The following is a 24,808-nucleotide window of genomic DNA, read 5'->3' as shown; positions in this document are numbered from 1 at the left end:
TATAGGAAGGGCCCTTCTCAAACCTCATTTTTTCAAATCCCTGTGATTAAGGATTTTTTGGAGGGTTTGCGTAAGGTGTTTCCCCCTGTTAGAAGGCCTTCTCCACCTTGGGAACTGAATGTGGTCTTATCTAGATTGATGAGGGAGCCTTTTGAACCTATCCATAAGGCTTTGTTGCAGCATTTGTCTTGGAAGGCTGCCTTCCTTGTGGCCATTACATCGGCCAGGAGGGTGAGTGAGATTCAGGCTCTGTGTTGCCAAGAGCCGTATACTGTTTTCCATGCTTCTAAAGTAGTGATGCGTACCCATCCTAAATTTTTGCCTAAAGTGATATCAGATTTCCATGTGAATCAGATGATAACTTTGCCTACGTTTTTTCAGCATCCTTCCTCTCCGGCGGAGAGGTCTCTGCATTCACTTGATGTGCGTAGGGTGTTGAAATTCTACCTGGATAAGACAAAAGATATCCGCAGGTCGGATCAACTGTTTGTTAATTATGGTTCGGTAAGAACTGGTTTAGCTACCTCAAAGCAGTCCATTTCCAGATGGATAGTTTCTTGTATTCAGCTTTGTTACCAAAAAGCTAATAAAACATTAGGGGGTAAGCCTACGGCGCATTCGACTAGAGGCAAGGCGGCTACTACCGCTTTGCTTAGGAATGTTCCCATTGCTGACATTTGTAAGGCTGCCACCTGGAAGTCAGTCCATACGTTTACAAAGCATTACTGCCTGGACTCTGATGCTAGGGCAGATGCGCAGGTTGGACAGGCTTCGCTGAGGAATTTGTTTGCACAGTGATTTGTTGGTGGTTGGTCTTACTCCACCGCTTCTTGTTGGTTGGGATGGGCTTGCCATTCTATTCATAGATTATGACTATACACAGAGATCCCCTACTACAGAAGGAGTAGTTTCTTACCTGTAACTCCAGTTCTGTAGTAGGGGTATCTCTGTTATAGTCATAAGCGACCCTCCCTCCTCCCCGGTGGAGTAACCTGACGGTATCAGGCCTGTTGTTATACACCTTCAAAAAGAACTGAAAGTAACTTGTGTTGGCTGTGCATCCTGGGATACCGGGGGTCTCTGGAGAGTTTCTTAAAGGCACGGTATCCCTTTAGCAGACACATAATGACAGCCTATAGGGCTTGTCTGTCCACCCCTTCCTCTCTATTGTTTAAAGGGATTTTGGTGAAGGGAGTGTGTGATAATAAAGGAACATGTCAAATGTGAATAAAAATGACATTTCAACTTTATTTTGGCTTTTGTGTTCACTTCAGAGGAAGTGCTGGCCAGTGCAGCCTTGTTGTGATTAGGCTGTATTATTTTGTCTGTCTCTTAAGTGTCTTTGCAGGTTTGCAAATGCGGGACAGCTTAAGAGATATTTTTGATTGCTCCGGGGTCCCCGCACATGGGCGGGGATTATTCATAGATTATGACTATAACAGAGATACCCCTACTACAGAACTGGAGTTACAGGTAAGAAACTACTCCTTCTATCACATCCATCTTCCAAATTCCATCTTCCTCTATTAGGGTTATACTTTAATATCTCCACGCTTGTTTTTCCCAGCTTTCTGCTCTGCTTATTGAAGCCCTGTTCGTTGCTCCCTAGCCTCCTTTTTTTTTATCTGCATACTTCACACCTGTCCCCATCATTTCCTTTCCATCCCTTCAGTCGGCCTCTACTTCTCTGTTCACCTTCTCCTAACCTCTTATCCACCTTTCATTGGAAACATTCGTCCCTCTCTCTTTTTAAGCTGTGTGATATCTACTTCCTCTTGACATCCCTTTCTTTTCGTCACTCTCTTCTGGGTTTTTGCTCTCCTTGGAATGTGGGAAAATGAGCTTTCTGCATGGTAACCAAGGTTCAAAACTGGACATGCTATGGTAAAATTGCACACTTTGTAAATACTACACCTGCCAATGTCCCGATATACCAGGTGCACAAGTGCCAACCAGGATTAAATGTCAATCTGATAGAGACATCTAGCCGCAAATTCCTCATCTTAGAATCCTCTCCAGGCGCAAAACTGGATCCGGAAATGCTTTCAGCAGTACCTCTGTGCGTCATCAGAGAGGGTGTGGAGTAGCTCCGTAGAGACATTGTCACCCAAATGTGACATCAAAGGAGTCCATATAAGCCCTGGCTTCAGTTCCTTCATTTCGCGCTAGCAACACGGATCCACACTGCAGTGCCACTGGCCGTTTTTCACCCTAATTTACATTTTTTCGTCGATGGAGCAGTGTGTCTTTTTCTACCCTTTTTCAATGTCCTTGAGGTTCAAACCTTGTGAGTTCTATGGACTACAAACATCTACCACAAACCCTCACTCAATTTGCATGTGGTGTCGTGGTGAGCATCAGGACTCCGATGAGTGTGAATCTTGTTGCCAGCTCCAACTAAAGATGCGAAGAGAACATTTCATGAAGCTCCTTGTGGCACTGATGTCAGTCATCTCAATCTTCTCATCATCCTCGGTCCCCTAGGCGCTCTATAGACCGACTGCGCGTCTCTTTTAGGAGACATTCCCATGCGTGTCATTCTCCTTCAGCGTCCGGAGCTGGGTCTCAGTGTAGGCAGTTGAAGTCACGGAGCCTCCCGCCTTCGTTGCCTACCGCTGGTCCCCGCTCTTCTGTTGAAGTGCTGGGGCATGAGTCCACAAGGGTCTCTCCACCTATCCTAGGGCTGGGGCGTCTTTGACTCAGATGAGAAAATATTATCAATCTATTTATTCTATATTTGGGTCATCCCCTTCCTCTGGAGCACCCTTGGGTCCCCTGGAGGGGCATGAGATTGTGTCCCCGCCAGCGTGTTCTCCTACGGCCTCCTGTTTGACACCTTCGCGACGCGGGTGCACAGTCTGAGGTTACCACCTTTGACTCCTCCTTCTGCTCTGCCAACTCCAATGTCCGCATCAGACTCTTGTCTGCCAGCTCCGATGGTGGTGCTGTTTACGCTGATCGATGCTCCTTCTTACGATGAGTTGTCAACCGGCTTCGATTACAGCATCAGATGCAGCGCCAATGGAGCCGACCGTCTCGGACTCCATTCCTCTGGTTTTTCCTTCTGAGTACCATGGTTGTGAAGGTACTACAGAATGTGGGGTGTGTCCCCATCTCATTTCGGACACTGTTCCACCCCCTATTCAGTCTAGGTTGTTACTTGACTTGGGTGACACCAGTGGCTTGGTATCTTCTCCAGCCTCCTGTCTCCTGGTTTGGCTACAAAGGAGAGTTCCTCTCTGACGAACTTGCTCAATAAAGGTTCACTTGTTCTGGATCGACATTTTCCTTTTGTGGAATTGTCAACAGACCCTTTACTTGTCATTCTACATCCTGACCAGTCTAATATAAAGCCTGTCCTTCTTTATAGTGACTGTGTTTTTGAGTCATCACTGCGGGCAGAAGCACGGAGCGACCCTACCTGTGGGTCTTGTGTTGGGGTAATCAGCTGCTGTTTGTCTGATCACCGAGGCGGACGCTTTCCTTCCTGCTGCTGGAGGTGCTTGCAGCGGGCGTCAGGCGGTGGGAGGAACTACGCTTCCCAGGATTCCCGGCACTAGTACCGCCCCCAACCACCACCACTTCCGCGCCTGGAGGCGCCAAATACGAACGGCTCCCTCGGTGGAGCGGGAGTCATCACTGCGGGCAGAAGCACGGAGCGACCCTACCTGTGGGTCTTGTGTTGGGCTAATCAGCTGCTGTTGGTCTGATCACCGAGGCGGACGCTTTCCTTCCTGCTGCCGCTGCTGGAGGTGCTTGCAGCGGGCGTCAGGCGGTGGGAGGAACTACGCTTCCCAGGATTCCCGGCACTAGTACCGCCCCCAACCACCACCACTTCCGCGCCTGGAGGCGCCAAATACGAACGGCTCCCTCGGTGGAGCGGGAGTCATCACTGCGGGCAGAAGCACGGAGCGACCCTACCTGTGGGTCTTGTGTTGGGGTAATCAGCTGCTGTTGGTCTGATCACCGAGGCGGACGCTTTCCTTCCCGCTGCCGCTGCTGGAGGTGCTTGCAGCGGGCGTTAGGCGGTGGGAGGAACTACGCTTCCCAGGATTCCCGGCACAGACAACACCCACTTCCACATGGCTGGGTATAAATGTTTTTTTATCCCAGCACAGAAAACCACCTCAGGTAGAGCTAAGGGAGGATTGTCCATGTATGTAGATTTAAAAATACAAGGCAAATGGACCAGTGCGGACTGGTTCTCATGGAACATCCAGGCCCTGAGGTTTAGGAGTAAAGGGTTAAGGCTCGTGCTGTTTAATGTGTATAACACAGGTCTTTCCGGAGATGATATTCCCATTCTGGGGGAATTAAATTCCAGACTGAGCCATGAGCTTGCGCCTGTTAACGGGGCTTTGGCCTCATTGATATTAGTAATGGGTGAGTTGAACTGTCACTTATGCCCCCTGTTGTTTCCGAATTGATGTGAATTGGTCACAATGCCCAGTGAAAAAAGGCCCTCATTTTGTTCACTCATCGAGGGGTATAGACCTGGGTAAGCTCCTTCAATCTTATGACCTGGAGCACATGGTTGATATGATGCCACTGGGGCCAGATGGCACTCTCCCCCCCACCTTTAAAGGGAGAGGGTGCTCTTCCTACATAGATTATATTCTTGCTTCCAGGTGCTTAAAGAATCGGATCACTGAAGTAGGAATTGAGTGGAGCCCCTTCAGTGACCACAATCCCTTGGTAATGGAGTTTCTGTACCTGGCGAAACAAAAGTCCAATCCAGTAGGGGGCATCACCGAGAGAGTGACGGACCAAGGTAGAAGACTTAGGTGGGCGAAATTAGACGGGGAAAGATTTTACCGGTCCTTAATGGATAAAGTCAGTCAGTCAGTCAAAGGCTTTATTTCGATAAAAACATATCATAAAAGCTTTACAATTAAAAAAGAGTTTAAATTCATTTAGGTTAAAATCCAAATTTTTCAATAAGAGAAAGACATATCATAAATAGATGTTAAGAACGGATTAAACAATTTCTTTAAGCCTTTTGCTTCTGATGCGCCATGCCCAAGATAGAAATTTTGATAGGGCGCAAGCATACAGAGGGCGGGAGTCAGACATTAAAATACGTAACGCCTCAATGTAGTGCCTAGTACCTAAGGAACGGCACAATTGCTTAAGCCATCTTCTTCTTGGGTATACATACTGTGGGCATTCAAATAAAAAATGGGCCACAGACTCTTGTCTAGATATACAAAAAGGACAAAATTCAGTGGTCTGGGCAGGGGGATTCCACCGGGAAGTAAAAACATAAAGTGGGAGAGTCCCGGTCCTAAATTTAAAGTAAAGAGATCTATCAAAAGGACTCTCAATAATGTCAAGATACAGTTCCCGGATCGGCTGATCCTTGAACTCCAGAAAGTCCTCCGTGAGTCTACCCAATGTACAGTTCGTGTTTCGTTGGGTCGCAATCCAATTCCAATATAGAGACTTAAGCGTAGCTTTCGGGGGGGAAGACCTGTTTTCCCATGCTGCGCTTAGCCCCAGATTGCACAAGAGGATTTTCATGTCGCTCAGCCACTTTATCTTGTGCCATCCGGGGAGTGACATAACTTCGGAGAGGCCTTTGGCATATTTAGCTAGTTCCGGGACTCGCCATAGTCGGGCCCATAGCAGTAGAGGGCGAAGTTTCGCCAGGTCATTAATAGGACGACATCCTAGATCGAGCATCAGTGGGGTCGTGGGAGTACCTTGAGGGAGTGACATGATGGCCCTACAAAACTTTCTCTCAGCTCTTGACAACTCGCTAATATTGCATGAACCCCACAGCTCAGCCCCGTAAAGAGCAGAGCTGACTGCCCTTGCTGCATAGATTTCCATAACAGGGGCTTAATGGATAAAGGTAAATCACTCATTGATGAGTGTTTAGATCTCTCTGTGGTAGGGGATCGATTAACAAATGCATTTGGCCAAATAACTAGCCTGGTGGAGGGGCTATTGTGGACCAAGGCCCCAAAGAATACCAACTCGAATATCCTGAGATGGTTCGATGGGGACTGTACACGAGCCTTGAGGGAGCTAAAAAAAGCCCTTAGCGGTAAACCTAGGGATACTGTGAAAGTCACAACGTGTAGACTAAAATATAGGAAGGAGCTGAAGAGAAGGAAAGTAGCACTGCAGGGGGAAGCGTGGGCGGCCTTGAGGGAGGCCTCCGAAAAAAGGGATATCATGGAATTTTGGAGACTAATAAATACCCCTTGTTTTCAAGACAACAACGCCCCCGAGATTGGCACAAACATCTTGCCGGAGCAGTGGACAGCCCACTTTGAGGGCCTGTACAACCATGGGGAGGAAGACCGGACAGAGGAGATGGGGCTGGTTACCCAGGGACAGGTACTGGAGTTTACCTTAGAAGAAATCGTTATGGGCATTGAGGGACTTACTAAAAACAAAGCCCCGGGCCCAGATGGGACCCCACCGGACTTGTTTCTGAGTAACGTGGAGTTATGGGCCCCCATTTTAACCAGAGTTATAAATGCGGCCATTAGGGTTGGTCTGCCCCGTTCCTGGTCGTTGGCTATTATAGTACCCATTTTTAAAAAGGGCAACAGAGATAACCCCCAATGTTATCGTCCAATTTCCCTGATGGACGTTACAGCTAAAATCCTAGGAAGAGCAATACTGAATCGCCTGACTGAATGGGCCGAGGATAATAATATCATCTCGGACGTCCAGTACGGTTTTAGGATAGGAAGGTCTACCAGCGACCAATGCCTGAACCTCTATATGTTGGCCGCAAAGTATATTAAAACCAGCAACAAAGCCATCTATTTGGGGTTTATGGACTTGGCTGCTGCATTCGACCACGTTAATAGGAACAAGCTCTGGGCTATGATGAATCATTTGGGAATTGACCCAGGTCTAATCTGTACTCTGAGGGAACTGCACCGAGAGACCTCCGCCAGAGTACGCTACAATAAGGAAGGGGGGTTGACTGATTCTTTTAGATGCACAAGTGGTGTGAGGCAGGGCTGCATACTTGCCCCTTTCTTATTTTCGTTATACATTAACAATTTAGAACAGTCCCTGACCAATTTAAAAACAGATTGCCCTAGGGTGGGGACACGCAACATCCCGGTGCTGCTGTACGCAGACGATGCGGTTCTCTTGGCGCGAACCCCCAAAAACTTGCAGATTCTAATTGATGGGTTTGTCAAATTTATGGACGTGCTAGATCTGTCTGTCAATCTAAAAAAATCTTATGTAATGACGGCAGGTCACAATCCACGGACCAGCTTCCCATATAGAATTGGAAATCACACACTGGAAAGGGTGCAATCGTTCTCGTACTTAGGCTTGCTCTTTGATGAGTCACTGAAATTTGCCCCTTTGGTACAGGAAAGGTGTGGCAAATTGGTGGCCTCAACTGGTGCTATAGCGGGTTACGGGAGGAGAGTTGGCCGTTGGTGTCCGGAACAAACAATGAACCTTTATGGCTCAATGTGTTGTTCCAAAGCCATGTACGGCTCAGAAGTGTGGGGTTTCATAAATCTTGATTCACTGCAAAGGGAGGAAAACACATTTTTACGTTCAATACTGAAAGTTCCTAATAGTACTCCAGCTGTCATAGTACACAGAGAATAAGGAAGACCTTACATAGAGGATATGATAAAATTCAGACCAATTCTGGCCTGGCTCAAAACCTGGACAAACCCCGAAGCTGCGTTGAGTAGGCAGATCCTAAAAGATTGCCTTGGAAGAGATAAAAGCCTGAACATCCCATGGCTTAACTATGTTAAAACTAGCGTGGAAAATATGGGCTGCAAGGAGTTCTACTCAAACCCCTCAGTGATTACACCACAGGATAAGCTTAAACTCAAGAGAATTTTTTTGGACCAAAGATCGTCTGTTAGAACCTCAGTGGAAGGGGCCAAACGATCAGTGAGTGCTTATAGCAGGCTTGAAACCACTGAAGGGATGGAACCGTATCTTTGTGTTATGTATAATGCCCAAGAAAGGTTTTTAATGTCACGTTTTAGGCTCAATCTTTTATCATATTTGTTAGCTGACCCAGCTGGTTTTAGTCATTTAATTGAGCAGAAGGGTGCCTGCGGCTGCGACAATAGGTCTCCGCAGGACACCCTTCATTTTGTACTCCTATGTCCTTTTTATGCAACCCCAAGACGTAGATTTTTAAAGGAAATTTTAAAAAAGGCCAGGTTTACCCAAGCCAAAGAGGCACTGACCTTCCTACAAAGGGCTAGTGACCCGTTAACACTGTGTTCTGTCATAAGTTTCTTGAAATTTGCACTAAGATTAAGGGTGACCAGAGGTTAGAACCATTTGTGAACCTGGCAGGATTCCTCACCCGCTATTTCCATTAAGCTACCAAGGTAGACTCACTGTGAATAATGAATTATTTTTATATACATAGATTCAGTCAATGTTTCTGTATGATGATTTAATACTATTTTAACTGTATATAATGTGTACTCTTTTATGATGGTTTTTAACCACCGAATAAAGAATTTACTGACTGACTGACTGTCTTTTTGAAATCCTGTTCGGTGCTTGGGCTAAACCTGAAACAAGCCTCCCTGTGGATCGCTGTATTTCCTGTAGGCATGGCCCGGCCCCGGAGGATCCATACTGTCTCCTTAGACATCCATCTAATCAGAGCCATGTAGTATAGGCTGCTTTAGCCACCCAAATTATTGATTGTATCCATCCTGCCCCTCTGGAAATTGAGGCCAGAAAATGTTACACTTGTGGTAGGCGTCTTTTCTCTTCTTCGAGATGTGCCCTGTGATCTTCGAACACTATTTGTGTCCTAGTCCGCTTCTCCCATGCCTTATGTGACTTAGTGGAGCGCCTCTTGTCCTCCCTTCCATAGGAAGTCTGCATTGCTCTTCTTCCATTTGTAAGTGATGGGCAACAAGCTGCCACCCTTAGCATCCGCTGTGGTACGGATACCACAGATTCTGTTGGCCGAGCTATGGCCTCTTCCGTAGCTCTAAGTCGGGTGCATAGTTATATACTTCCATGTTTTTGGACGCTGTGCAAACTACTTTGATTGACATGCCTTTTGATGATGTCTCCCTATTTGGCACGCATGGTGACTGTTTTATGCCGCTTCAAAGATAGTCAGGGTGGTGGGGAGTCTTAACTCTATTTTTGTACTAGGTTTGTCGGGGACAAATTGTTTCCCCTTGTTTAGGCTTTTACTAGCCTTCATAGGGCGGAGTGCTTCTCTCCCTTCTAAGGTTACACCGGGTGTGGTGTTGCTTGCTGCAAGTGCTTTTCTTCTAATTTATTCTGTCAGTGGCAGGTTTAGTTTCGAGCCATCTGGAATATATCCTACTTTGCAGTCTTGGGGGAGCCTATTCTTACACCCTCTTTTTGCAGTTTGATTTTTTTCTACCTGAATCCTTACTCTATGGTGGGTATTCTGTTTACAACCTCAAGGCACTATTTTCTTAAAGGCCTTCAGAAAGGACACTCACTTGATCCTAAACAAGGTTGGCAGTGATTACTTTACTCGCTAGCATCTCTCACATTTATATTAGACCTTCTCTAAATTTCCCTTCATCAGCTCTACAAAAAGTACAACCTAATCCGAAATTAATATAATTATTTTGTCACATTTCAAAGCTACCAATTGTATATATTGAGGTACTGTGGTACTGTCTTCCATGCAATGCATTATGGGTAGGGTGCATTTACCATATCTTTAAAATTTATGATGCTCACTAGGGACAACTAGGCGCAGCTTGCGGTACTGCACCTACACATCTCATTTATTTTAGACCTTGTATAAATTTCCCTTCATCAGCTCCACATAGAGTACAACTTAATCAGAATTAATATAATAATTGTTTTGTCACATTTGATAGCTAATAATTGTATATTTGGACATAGCTATTTGAATGTACTTGTGGTACTGTCTTGCATGCAATGCATTAGGGGAGTACCATATGTGACCAAAGGTTTGATGCTCACTAGGAACATCTAGGCGCAGCTTGCGGTACTGCACCTACACATCTATGTTAGACCTTCTATAAATTTCCCTTCATCAGCTCCAAATAGAGTACAACGTAATCCGGAATTAATATAATAATTCTTATGCCACATTTCAAAGCTACGAATTGTATATATTGAATGTACTGTGGTACTGTCTTCCATACAATGCATTATGGGTAGGGTGGATCTACCATATCTTCAAAGTTTATGATGCTCACTAGAGGCATCGAGGCGCAGCTTGCGGTACTCCACCTACACATTTTATATTAGATCTTAAATAAATTTCCCTTGATCACCTCCACATAGAGTACAACTTAATCAGAATTAATATAATTGTTTTGTCACATTTCATAGCTATTAATTATTAGATTATTAAATCTAAGCCACTGGTGTCTCCCAAGTCAAGTAACCACCTAGACTGCATAGGGGGTGGAACTGTGTCCGAACTGACAGTTCAATGTGGTTGCCCTGGTTTAAGAAATAATATATATATATATATATATATATATATATATATATATATATATATATATATATATATATATATATATATATATATATATATATATCCAAACAGTACCTCCTTCACCTTCAAAGAAGTGCACCGACACTTGGCAGAGTTGCGTTTCAAATTCACTTTTAATGGTGAGACAGCACGAAGGTAAGCAGCAGTTAATCCCAACGTTTCTGCTCTAATCGAGCCTTGATCACGGGAGGCAGTCTCTTTTTCAAAACGACCCACGTGATTTTCAGTTTTATCTCATTTACATGGGCCGTAATTTCACTAAGAGCGCGCACAGGGAAAGTCTTTCAAATGTAAAAGGTGAAACAGCGCTGTCCTATCTTCATTGCAGATGACAAAATGCGCAAACACTTCTTTAATATATTATTTCCCATAGTGCTGTCAGCCAAATCCGCCAGCTCACACAGTTCGTAATTTCAGTCTCACTCACTGTACTGAATCGCTCCTCCAGCCAGCAGTACCGGAAATATTTCCTCTGCTCCCAACTTGCCACACAAAGCGAGCGCATTCACAGGGGGCAAGCAGGTCAGGCTTCAAACGAAAAATCCAGCTACAGTGCCCCTTGACACAAGCCTGAACCTTGGAGGGCGGCCAGTGCAATCCAGCACGGGGCTTCTGGTAAAATATCCAAACAGTACCTCCTTCACCTTCAATGTGGTTGCCCTGGTTTAAGAAATAATATATATATATATATATATATATATATATGTATATATGTATATATGTATATATATATGTATATATATATATATATATATTCACTGAAAAAAACATAGGTTTCAGGCACGTTCTAGTTAGGAATTAGCATTTAAAAAACCTTAGAAATTCACTGAAAAAACCATAGGTCTCAGGGCTAATATAGTTAGCTGGACATTTTACTCGTACAAAACCATTGAAATTCCTCTGTTATTGTTAGTTCTGCTAACTATAACTCGCGCGCCCGCAATCCACTGCTGATGATGTCACATATTACATCATTCATGACATGGTCAGTGACATCACTGATGACACCACTGATGACATCATCCAGTGAATGTGGCTTGTTTCGTTATTTAAATATGTATTATATATATAGCAATCTGCATTGAATGAGTGGATATATAAATATCTGGATGGAGGATTTAGTAGCAGTGTGATTGACTGTTTATTTGACTAATTTATAGTGTCTCACTAAATATATTGGATAGTAACTAAACTGTGTGAATAACTGTATCAATTTGTCAGTTGTTGTGTAAACTGCTGCACCAGTTGGTTACTAGCTACGTGAAAGTCTATATTAGTTAGTGATTAGTTAACTGAGTATTTGTATGGGAGAGTGAATGTGTGTGTGTGGTTCGGTGGGGGGGTGTGATTGCCCAAAGATGTGTGAATAGTTGATTCAGTAGGTATATGAGGTTAAGACTGCATGTTATAACAGTTTGGGTGAGTGAATATCTTTATGGGTGTGGTGATGAGCAAATATATCTCTCAATGGTACATGTCCAACAAACTAGAAAAATAAAAGGCAGTATATGTGACATTTGTTTATAAATAAGTATACATAAGACTCAGTGATTGTATGAGTGACTGTATGGATAACCGTATACTTGTAATAGTGATTTTATAACACATGAAGTATGAGTTACTGTCTATATGAATAAATGAAATGGTGTTTGTATAAGTGTGTAGCTGAGTAACTGTAAGTATGATCCATTGTTTGCAGAAGTGAGTAGGATGACTGCATAAGTGAATAGGATGTGTGCTTGTGTGTAATGTCGATATAGGTGTATAAGTATATTTGATAGTGTTCTATTGATCATTGACGGCATGTATGAGTGAATCTATAGGTAAGTGAATAGATGTGTGTGTGTGTATATCTAGGAATCACTGAGTGGGTTTTTAGAAACTTGTATTGGTGTGTCAATGGATTCAAATATGGTACTCTGTATTTTACAGTGAGTGATAAAAGGTTATACTAGTGTATGATGTGTATCTGGTTTTCATGTGGATGTCATCTGTGATGTCATCAGTGATGTCACTGACGATGTCATAAATGATGTAATATGTGACATCATCAGCAATGGATTACGGGCGCGCGAGTTATAGTTAGCAATGGTTTTGTACAAGTGAAATGTCCAGCTAACTATAACAGCCCTGAAAGCTATGTTTTTTTCAGTGAATTTCAATGGTTTTTTAAATGCTAATTTGTAACTATAACGTGCCTGAAACCTATATTTTTTTCAGTTAATTTCTAAGGTGTTTTAAGTGCTAATTTGTAACTATGCCTACAGAGGTAGAACATGTGAAGAAAGAAGAAAAAACACACAAAGAAGAAAAAGAAATGCCGAAAGAAGCAACAGAAGTCCACAAAGACGAAGAAAAGTGCAGGACAAAGGAAGACATGCAGAAAGGACAAATAGAGGAGCAGAAAGAGGCCTTGTTGCAAAATCATCCAGTACCCTCAACTTTTTCAGTTGGGTACTGGTGGTAACTGACTCTGACTAACCAGTCCTAGAGCCAGTGCTATGCTAAAAGACACTTGGAATACAGTTAAAATACCTAAATACACTAGGGACACTATGCTTTGGGGTACTGACTGAATGATTAGAGTACTGCAAGGAAAGTGCCTGGGTGAATTTATAAGTGTTTAGGTTTTGGCGCAGTGAATTGATTAGTACATGGTGCTGAATGGGTCACTAGAGGACTGCAAGGGGAGTGACAGGGTGTTTGCTGGAGTGTATGGATACTGACTAGGGAATTGAAGGTGTGAAAGACAAGTGTGTAGGTGGTTAGAGGACTGCATGCATAGGGGACAGGGTTTTGTAGCAGTGTATGTGTTAAATTCTGGGTCACTGCATGAGTCCTTGGGTACTGACTGAATGATTAGAGTACTGCAAGGAGAGTACCTAGGTGAATTTATAAGTGTTTGGGTTTTGGTGCAGTTTTTAAACAATTTTCAGATGGGTACTGTTGGTAACTGACTCTGACTAACCAGTCCTAGAGCTAGTGCTATGCTAAAAGACACTTGGAATACAGTTAAAACACCTACATACACTAGGGAACACTATGCGTTGGGGTACCCCTGTGATTGGCATGACCTCCTCTGTAAGCCCCTAGTACATAATAGGGCAGGGGGATTAAAACTACCTCTTAAAACGCGCCATAGGGCGCGTTTGTACACTGGTGAAGGGGGGGAGGCTGAGCTGATGTGTGCAAACACGCCCTGTGGCCATTTTAATTTGGGGGATAAAGACCCCTTGAATCCTGAGTGTCCCTTGGGTCCAACTAGCCCACTAGGTACCTCCAGTAAGCGCCACAGTGCTACTTTGCAGAGAGGTGTAAAAAGTGGCACGGCCTGGACCACCTCTCTGCAACGCAGCGCAGTGGTGCCTACTGGAAGCACCTGGTGGGCTAGTTGGCCCCCAGGGTCCCTCAGGATTGAAGGGGAATTATTTCCCCAACTTAAAACGCGCCACAGGGCATGTTTGCATACGTCACCTCCGGCCCCGTCCCCTCCCTTCACCACTGTGTAAACACGCCCTGTTGCCGTTCTAAGTTGAGGAATTAAGTCCCCTTGAATCCTAAGGATCCCTAGAGTCCAACTAGCCCACTAGGTACCTCCAGTAAGCGCCACAGAGCTGCGTTGCAGAGAGGGGAATAAAAGGGGCGTAGCCTCTGAACACCTGTCTGCAACGCAGCTCCCTGGCGCATACTGGAGATACCCGTTGGGCTAGTTGGCCCTCAGGGACCCCCAGTATTGAAAGAGAATTAATTCCCCAACTTACAACTCGCCACGGGGCGCGTTTGCACAATGGTGAAGGAAGGGGGCGTGGCCTGAGGTGACAGGCATTGCAGAGAGGTGTTCAGAGGCCACGCCCCTTTTTACAACACTCTGCAACGCAACTCTGTGCCGCTTACTGGAGGTACCTGGTGGGCTAGTTGGCCCCCAGGGACCCTCAGGATTGAAGAGGAATTAATTCCCCAACTTAAAGCGCGCCACAGGGTGTGTTTGCACACATGTCAACTCAGGCCCCGCCCCCTCCCTTCACCCCTGTGCAAACGTGTCCCGTGGTGCGTTTTAAGTTGGGGGATTAACTCCCCTTGAATACTGAGGGTCCCTGGGGTGTAACTAGCCCACCAGCTACCTCCATTAAGCGCCACAGAGCTGTGTTGCAGAGAGGTGTAAAAAGGGGCGTGTGGCCTCAGAACACCTCTCTGCAATGCAGCCCCCTGGCGCATACTGGAGGTTCCAGGTGGACTAGTTGGCCCCCAGGGACCCCCAGTATTCAAGGGTAATTCGTTCCCCATCTGCAAACGTGCCAGGGGCCGCGTTTGCAGAGTGCTGTGTGCCCCCCCCTTCTTTTCCTAATATTCTTGGCCCTGGGGACCCCATCCCCCAGGGCCTGCCCCCAAATTTATTTATTTTTAAACTGGAAGGGGGCCGCTTGGCCCACCTCCCGAGGCCTTAATCAGCCCCGGGGACCCCATCCCTCGGGGCATGGCCTTATTGTATACACGATAATCTTTTAATGGGGCATATAATCACTGGAGCAAAATGGATATTATTGCACGCAGAATATGGACACATCTGAACTAAGCACCTCGGCTCCAATTTGTTAAAGCCCTTTAAAAAACATCCCAAGCACGTTTGCACCTGGGCGTTTTGCATCCAATCTTTACACAAAGGGAGATTACTTTGGATGTCCTTGATTATTCACCGGCCTTGGAAAGTTTCTGGAGGATGCCCCGGCACGGACGAAGCAGCAGACTGAAAGGTAGACACAGTCAGGCCCAAACGAAGTCCAGAGTACCCAGACGGTCAAAGTGCAGTGGTTTCAATTCTGAATCTTGTCCACTACTAATCCAGGAACGCACACCTAGGTAAGCCCTTAAGTACCCTAAGGGAAGGGTTGGAAGATTCAGGGGTACCCTCCCAGGGGAGGGTCTGGACATGGGGGAGGTTACTCCCATGTCCTTTGTCCAGTATCGCACCAGAACGGGAGCCACTGGCTCCCAGGACTGGTTTGAACTGGATTATGCACAGGGACAACCAAATGTGCCCCTCATGCAGACTTTCAAGTGCTGGCAAGCGCACCCACCCAGCTCCAATACACTAAATCCTGTCTGGGTGGTCACACCTCCCTGTGACAGGATGCCTATTGTTTTGCCTTCCCCTGCTCGAGCTTAGCTCAGCAGCAGGAGGGCAGAAATGTCTCTCGTCTGCAGCAATCATTATGTGCTGTCCTGGACTAGTACGTTGGTACCGGGAAGACTGAGGACCCAATGGAATGTTCTTCCACAGGGTAGGATCATACCTCCCACACTGGTTACGGGTGTGGGGTTATGATTCCAACATGTTGGACACCAAACATGATAGGATTCGTTTCAGCCGTTTTCGAGATGTTCATCATGCGGTCGCATAATGCGCCTCTATATGTGTATATGGCTGATTCACTGACAACCCAGGAGAATGGACTCCGTAGGCTGCAGGGGAGTTCTGCTCATGCAGAGGCACCCTCTCAATTAGAACCAAGCACCCTGCCTTCAGGATTGTTAAGGCCTGCTATAGGGGTGACTTATAGGTTTTAAGTGCAGTGGCCCTTAGATATAATAAACATATATCTTTCGTAAGTGGTGAAAGCACCATCTTACACAGGCTACAATGGCAGGTCTTTAATTCCATTTTGAATGGTCTCTCATGGGTGGCATAATACATGTTTCAGCCCATGGGAGACCTCTGGGGTACCTATGCCCTGGCTACATGTGTACCATATACTAGGGACTTGCGGTATTCAATCGGGGGTGTACCTAAGTACATAACACAACCAATTTAGGGAGTAAGCATATAGACTGAGGACCTGATTAGCAGGATCCCAGTCAGACTAGTCTAAAACCCACATAGCACCAGGCAAAAAGTGGTGGTAACCATGCAGAAGGATCCTATGTTCCTACAATTATTCTCCTGGTGGCCATTACATCAGCTTTAAGCTGTCGGTTCACCCTCTATACACTTGTTTTCCCAGGAAAACTGGTCCTTCAAATGTGTGCGTCTTATCTCTGGAAGGTGTTCACCCTCTTTCATGTCGGACAGAGCATCACTTTGCCTACATTTTTCACCTCACCTCATCCTTCCAAGGGAGAGGAGGGACTCCATTGCTTGGACTGAAAGCACGCTCTCTTTCTACATTGATCAAGCCAAATATCGGGTGGATGATCAACTCTTCTCTGGTTCAATGGAGTGAAGATGGGCAGGGCTATGCAGAAACGGACCATCTCTTGACGGATTTTACTCAACATTAAAATCTGCTACGCATTAGCTAAGAAGTAAACCCCTGAAGGCTTGTGGCCCGTTCCACCAGGGCCAAGGCCACTAAGATTACGTTAGCATGCTGGATACTAATCCTGGACATCTGTCAAGATGGTGTGACACTCCACACATTCACAAAGCATTGCTGCACGGTGCAGATCTATCACGGACATTGCATAATGACAGAATCCGCTGGGCTCGAACCCGGTCTTCTGAGAAGATATCCTCGACACACCAGGAGTGTAGACACTCAAAAAGCTTTGACAAAAGTTAAAAAAAAGGCCAGTCAAAGAGTGACTGAGGAGTAGCTCTTCCTTGGATCAGCGCTGGCTAGTGCGGAAAGAAAAGAACTGAAGTCAGTGCACCTTGTTGGCGCCTATATAGGACCCACAATGCCATATCCGGCACACACAATGCCGATGACTCACACGAAGCCGACCAACACCACATGAGTGCGCGCTAGAGTACTGCTCTAGAAAAATCTCTGGATCCAGACTCATGCCTGGGGATATTCTAAGGTAAGGAATCTGTAACTACAATATGTCTCTACCAGATAAGGCATTACCAGAGGTAAGTAACTAGTCTGTCAGATTAGTCGAGATGGGCATTTTGCATGCGCGGCGATCCAGGATGTTTTGGTTTAAGCCAGTTTGAAGATATTGGGTATCTATTGTAAGGTGAGAAATCTGTGGTCAGAACTCTATCATAAGAACAATGTTACATACCTTCTTTAACACTTTCTCTCGTAGGGACTCTATCTAACCGCAGATTCTTCACCGACCCTCCCATTCTCGCCATTCTGTGAACTGGGCTCTTCACCTAAAAGATCCGATTAGATACTGCACACTTGTTAAACATTGTGTTTTTTTTATGTGGCTCTGCGTTTATGGCATAGGAATAGTCACGAAACAACCTTATGTTAACGAGCTGGGGTGGCACTTATGTAGGCACCTTAATAACACTTCAGATGCACCAACAAAAAGCCGACCAATGCTACCTACTGCTCAAGATTTTCCAGTCTCAGTTTGATGCCTGGGGAATATTCAGAGGTGAGGAATCCGCGGTTAGATAATCTCAGACAGAAAAACATTACCAAAGTTAAGTAATTTGTTCATATAGGCATGTGTGTTTAAGGCATTTTATTAAAGTAGTTATGAAGTATAATGTCAATAAATTTATAATCTAGATTAAAACCTAAAAATAACTGTAAAACGTACACTATTTTAACTTGAGTATTTAGAAAGCACTCTCCTTCAAAGATGCAAAGTAAAGGTACTCCCAATGTAAAAACTTTTGATTCAAAGATACTCCTGTTGTACGTAGTTCAATGTAATGTTTGCCAATGTAAGGTGTTTGCAAGGTAAAGGGAAAGGGAATGGGCAATATGTCAGGTTCTCCACAGAGAGTACAGTCATATCAAATACTATCCACCTGTCTATAGGTGCAAAAATATACTCTCTGTAGTGTTCTTCCATTTAGTCTAGCATGGACTTCACCAATGGCCTTACCTTCAAGAGCACAATTTTTAAAGGAGCTGATGTTTATTATTAAAATCAGTACGTCTCAGATAGTTCCTTGCCAACTTCCACTTATAGAAGCTGAACATGATAGCTTTGGGAATGGGTTATAATCCACCAGAGTGGAAGAAAGGTTATAAAACAGACAATTAGCCAATTTACATCAAGAACATAGACATCAGCATGGTGGCTTCATAGGCTTCTAGGCCTTATGGCCAAGTGTATCCTTACAAGCAATGCTACATCCATGTTCTGTTTGAACAAACTGGAGCATGCTCTGCATCGTTCTTTGCAATGTACTTGATCCCTTGGTGAGATGGGGACTGGTTCTCCATCCCATCATACTATTGCTTAGCCTGAGAGCCTGGTTGGTAAACATTGTTGTTATGTTATGTTATCGGATTTGTAGAGCGCATGGCTGCCCCAGTGACGGGGCGTCCCAGCACTAGATCCACAGGTAATCACTGAAGGGCGAGGAGGTAACAGAAGAAAAATCAAGGGAAGAGCCAGTTCTTAACTACCCTCCTAAAAACCTCAAGGTCCTGTAGGTTCCTGATAGTGCTCGGGAGAGCATTCCAGAGTGATGCAGCCAAAACTCGAAACGAGCGGCTACCTACCCGGGCTCTTCTGATTCGGGGGTTGCATAGCAGATGTTGGTACAAGGAGCGGAGGGCGCGTTCCGGTACATAGGGGATGAGAAGATCGGCTACAATGGAAGGTGCTCGGGCATAGAAAATTCTGCATGCGATGCATTAACAGCCTCATTTAGATTATGGCTGCCCCTCCACCAGGGCAGTGAAGGGGTGTACACAGTGAAACTTGTGGAAGGCCTATGTTCATACTTGGAGATCTCTGCCAGACAGGCTGCCACAGCAACTCTGCTGAATGCACTGAAACTTTTGTGAGCAGGTGCAGTGTTTAATGCAAAGGTTTTTGTTTTTTAGTTAAAAACTCTGAAAGCTGAAGTTTGTTACTGAAAAACAAAATAAATATGTCCTTGGACTTGAAGGTCGTTTCTTTGGTTTCCCCCCCTGGGGCTGCCAGGCTTTCCCTGGTAGTGGTAAACAGGAAAGTATATAATGGAACGTTGGTCCTACAAAGGGCAGACAGTCTGATGTACAATGACTGCTGGTCTAGTGTCTGACGAGCTGTCTTTCATAGGTTTTCACCAGTAGAGCCAAAGTAGGCTCTGTTGACTGAAATATGGTGCATCCCATGACTCTAGAGTGGGGCAACTGCACATTAGGTGTATGCGACATCCATCCAAATTAGACCTGCCAGAAGCAAACATTGTCTATATATGTATAGAAAAACTCCTGTAAGTGTAAGAACAAATGGCCTCACTTTCCTTTGGGCTCTTAACGCTTGTGTTAAGCCCTTACGGGCCAGTGAAGGTGATGTCTTACCATTCATAATGCAACTAGCAGATTTCAGAATCCATGCAGACTTCTGCAAATAATCTGTCCACTTTTGCTGACTGCCTTAAAGGCCTGGAGAGGTTTGCTCCCTATAACTGAGCCATATAGGGTTTTTTTAACAGACTTCTCTATGTATATCTTCTTATCATCCCCTACCCACAGTGGGATCGAAATGTAGTCCTTGCCTTAAATCACAGACCATTCAAACTTATGTCGTCTTGTGAGGTTGACCACTTGACAAGGAATACACCTTTCTTGGTTGTTTACAACTTGACAAGAACGATTGGAAAGCTTGAAGCTTTCATCCAATGATCCTTATTTAGTTTTCCATGAAGAAAAAATGGTACTGAAAACCTTTTCCTCTTTTTGTCCTAAGGTTTGATGGAATTTCATCTGTACTTGGAAATGATCATTCTGTTCGTTCAACCAAGGCTTCATTTTTTTCCTTGACTAAGGAATTCATACACAGCATGGGTATTTTCCAGGACCATTCAATTTTTCTTAGAACATCTACTTTTTGTAAGTTATAGAATCCTTTTTACCATTTATTAATCTCATTCAAGCCAACAAAGTACCAAAAGCTACCCATGCCAGGTGCATGGTTTGTACATATCCAATTCATTGGACAACTGAAGGATTCATCCTCTTCACATGTCTGCGCTCATTCCACCAGTGGATGTATTGTGCGCTACTTCCCATTTTAGCATCTGTTCCCCTTATTTACTATATACATCTTTGTGCAAAGCTGCATCCTTTTTCAGAAAGTTCTGCTTAACATATATGCTTAAAGCCTAATCTCGCCTAGGCACATCTCAGAAGTTTTGAGGCAGTGGAGTGAGGTTCAGTTGGAAAGGAGGAGCGCATGAACAGAGGGAAGAAAATTACTTTCATATTTTTTTTTCATATTCTTCTTGCTTTCCCTCCTTCAATATAACAATGAGCCACCTTTATACCTGATAGAAAAAAATCTGTGAGAACTGGCTGGGATGGTATGTGGGGAATAATTGTTAAATGAAAACATCTTTTAAAGAAACTTTTTTCCATAAATGTAATTTAGTTCAGCTACTTTAAAAATGTAAGACGTACACATATGTACCTAACTAAGGTTAGGTCTTGGTTATCTAACTGGTGTTGTTTTTGAAAGAGACTTCTATGAAGATCACTTGTTAGCTAATATAAAAGAGCAGTTTTTGTTTTGTCTATTTCTGTAGCGTGACACTATTCAAGGATTACAAGTTGTGAATGATTCCATCATCTTATGTTAAGTCTGAAATTATCACTACGAAAGTCGAGCCTTCCGTATGCAGCCTTTATTTACCACTGGACCAAAAGTCTGAGGATTGTATTTGCTTGTTGTTTTAATACAAAAAAATAAAGAACTTAGAGAAGCTGTCCTTGGAACTTTTGTAGCATTCTAAAATGGCCCTTAAATTACTAGTAGTGGAGTCGGAAACAGAAATACCTCTAACAATGTTGGATATGGGCTTTTCAGAATAGGCCATAGATGATCTTTAGGAAACTGAATTAGTGTAAGAGAAACAGGTAAGTGGATCAGTTGTTGAAGAATTGTCATTGTACAATGTCAGCACCATGGATATTATCTTGAAGCATATTCTCACAAAGACGTGTGAAGATCATATGCAGACAGTACCTCAGGCTGACTGACTGTCGGAAAATAGACATTCAATTGAAAAAATCTACCATCCACATCAAAATCGTATCAGTTATTTTTTGTGTTGAAAAAGTATATTCTTATACGGTAGAGTCAAGTAGAAGAAAAAACCATTTGACTTGATTTCAAAATTTGGTCAAGGTCAGAAATTGGCTGTTAGGTTAGATCCTCCAAAATTGCAGAACAAGATTAATAAGGATATCAAGGACACAAACCCTTTAAAGAGTGAAGAGGCTAATCGATGTAGCAAGCAGAAAAAAAGCCATTGATATTGAATTAGCATTTTAGAAGCCAAAGAAAAAGAGCTTTGGTGAAGTGCAAGTTTTTACTGATTTAATTCACTGATCAAGAAAAAAATAGCTAGAAAATACAAATATTCACTAACACTGAGAGAAGAATGGACCGGTCACATCTGCACATTTCCAAGAAGAGCAGGAGGAAGACCTTTACAGAGGAGGAGTTGACTTATCCACCTTCAAGAGCCAATAGAGGACTTATTACGACACATTAAAGCAAGATGTTAGTCAGATGTGGTGAAATGTTGACACAGATTCTTCAGAGGAAGAAATAGAGATATGTTAGTCCAGTGCTTCTCCTCCTGATGATCTAGTAATTTATCATGCAGATATGTATGTAGTCCTCCTAGAATAAGCACACCAGGAGTCATACTTTCTACCAGAGATCTTGAACACTTTGCAAAGAAGTCAGTTTCTTCCAATGATTCCCAGCATATTACAGCTCAGTAGAAATTTCCTTAAACCAGCATCATTAGGGAAGTAACAGCAAATATAGGTAAAGTATAAATTGGCATGGCCAAGCATATATTAAATGACCTGTTGAATTAGGTTCAATTATATTTGCCTCATTGAGGAAAAGATCAAAACGATCATCATCAATAGATTCGCAAGATAAACATAGTAAGAAGTTGGAGGCAGTGAGTAAAAAGATGGTGCAAGCTGCTGCTCTTTAGTGGAGAATTGCAAACTCAACCATGCTACTCTTTCGTTAGACTTCAACAGCAGGGAGGACTGAGGAATTGTTATATATTGTTTGCCAGAACAACATACAAATAAGCTAAGTCCATAATGAAAGTTGGGAAAACCATCCCTAACTCTTGTTGAATCAGTTGATCTGCGGGCACAGCAAGTAGACAGTTCTCTTCAGAGGCTGTTTTTATAGACTCGCAAGGAAATGGATTCCAACTTTCAAACTGGGAGTAATTGACATGCCATTTACCGGGAATCATCTCTTCGGACCGACTGCAGGTGATTCTCTTGAAAAGATGAAGAATACCCATGACCCTTCGTAGGCATGGAGTTCTTACAAGTGAGAGCCACCTTAGAAATGGATCTACTCGTAGTCGGAGAGGTCAGGATTCGCAGTCATTTATAGTCAACCAACATGATGGCCAGTATTCCACATCCTTTGAAACGCATTCTCGATGGCAACACACAACGCCACCAAGAATGTACTTTAACTCAAGCAGAAGATGCAAAGGGCAGAGTTCAACAGTTTGTGCCACATGTATGCACTCACTCTGCCCCCAAAACACCGTTAAGGGGTAATATAGTGGATAATTTATGGCACTGAATAACAGACATGGATCTCTAAACATTGAAAAACGCAGTTACTCCAAAGAGGATCAAGGTCTTTGGGCACAGAACTGAACACGAGTACAAGAAGGGCTAGATTACAAGCAGTAACTGCTCAATGGGCAGCAGTTTCTTGTCCCGTGAGAAATCTCAAAAGCACATGATGGTTTATTAATTACAATTGAAGAGCCAGTAGATACATTTTACAATTCTCTTATACATTTAACTGTCTCTGATGGAATCTCCCTCTTTGCCATGGCCACTCACAGATAGGACTGCTGAACACAAGGTCCTTCAGGCATCAGCTGCTATGATTGAGGTTTCTTGCATTCCCTAGCTTTATACATAATCGTCATGAGAGCTACAATATAATCATGTACATTTTCCTACTTTGTGAAGCTGTGTTATTCCTTGACATCTGTCCAACTAATGATAGTTGACAAACTTTTAACATCACTATATTTCAATGTGAAGGGTGTCATCACAGGCTCTCCAGCCCCCACTTCAGCCAAAGGTCGGGTGGGAGAACCTGCTGTATTGTATTACGACCCTCACTTGACCATCTCCATAGCTTCCCCAAGCTGAAACTACCACACACAACCAACATGCTTCCCTCCAAAAAAAGCATCTCCTATCCCAACTTGCCATCATCCTCTCTCTGCCCTCACTTTCGGGATGGGCTCATCTCACCAGCCTCTATTTTCCAGCGCAAACAAACTTTGTCGGCCTTGTGGAGCAAGGGTCTCTGGAGCCTTTTCAACCTCCCCTAGTCTCAGGGATTCCATGATCCTCAGGTATGGATAAACGTGAGCTTCTGCTATCTCTGACCTGGCAAGCCCACTTCACCTTCAGCCCAGCACTGCCAGGCCAACATTCAGTGGTGAATGCTTCCACCGTGCCCTGACGTTGCTGGGCTGAGGAAGGCTGCTGACAGTGGAAGAAAGGGTACCATTTCATTTGCGCTGTCTCCTCCACTACCTTGTAATTGTTAACCCTGTATCAGTACCTGGGTTAAATGTCTAAATAGTCCCCACAACTCCAGTCTGTCCAACCCTGCATATTTTAAATATTTGAAGATTGCATGCATGTTAGTATCCCAAGGTGTAGCTCATTTCTGGAGTCACTGACAAATGTTCATGCCTGTACATCCATTGTGCTCCCTTGTACTCATGCAAATATAGGGAAAGGCTTGCGGGTGAGTGGCACGGTCGGACTGGGAGAGAAAATTGGCCAAAGGACCTGAATAAAAGTGGCCCTCATTAGCTAACAAAGTGACCCATATTTGCAAATTGGGGAAATTTAGAATTTTTTAAGATACGCCTAGAAGTGTTTTTGTAAGTTATGGAAATCTTCATGGATTATGCTAGCTGCAGGCAATGTTTGTATTAATATAAGGGAAATCAACCATAAAAACTGCCCCAACAGACCATAAAACAGGCCCATAAACAGCCAAAGAAAACGGCCCATCCTCTGACTTTTCACATCAGCCTGTTGGCACTGCCTGGTTGCCCTTAGGCCAGTCCGACCCTGGTGAGTGGTCTATTGTCTTCCTTTTAATAGAAGCTTTTATTTTTGTATGCCTGTATTGTTACTGAAAGGATCTGTTTTCTCTTTGTACATAGCATAATGAAGGGAGTCCCACCTGGGATCCTCCTTTCACTTCTACCTCGGAATGCGGCCCACCAGCAGAGTACATCCTGGATCTGGTGTCCCACAAGAAGAAGGTAGAGTGATTTTTCTTCTCTTTCACTCACACTGGGCTGCAGACACTGGAGCATCTGCCTAGACCTTTTCGTGATTACATCCTTGGTATGGTCTTGATAGCAAA

General features: G+C 44.1%; 1 protein-coding gene across 7 annotated transcripts in view; it reads left to right on the top strand.

The window, feature by feature from the left end:
• LOC146811566 (telomerase protein component 1-like) overlaps positions 1 to 24,808 on the top strand; it is a 1,575,504-nt gene that overhangs the window by 337,951 nt on the left and 1,212,745 nt on the right. For all 7 annotated transcript variants that reach the window (XR_014966741.1, XM_085618541.1, XM_085618539.1 and 4 more), the window contains one exon: positions 24,603 to 24,704. Coding sequence is in view for 6 of the 7 variants with exons in the window: in XM_085618541.1 (XP_085474667.1) it covers positions 24,603 to 24,704 (102 nt within the window). In the remaining variant the exon portion in view is untranslated. The remainder of the gene's footprint in view (positions 1 to 24,602; positions 24,705 to 24,808) is intronic.

This window comes from Triturus cristatus, chromosome 7 (genome assembly GCF_964204655.1).
Source record: "Triturus cristatus chromosome 7, aTriCri1.1, whole genome shotgun sequence".
Lineage (NCBI taxonomy): Eukaryota > Metazoa > Chordata > Amphibia > Caudata > Salamandridae > Triturus > Triturus cristatus.
Note: the sequence above shows the minus strand (reverse complement) of the source record. Positions and strands in the feature narration are given on the sequence as shown.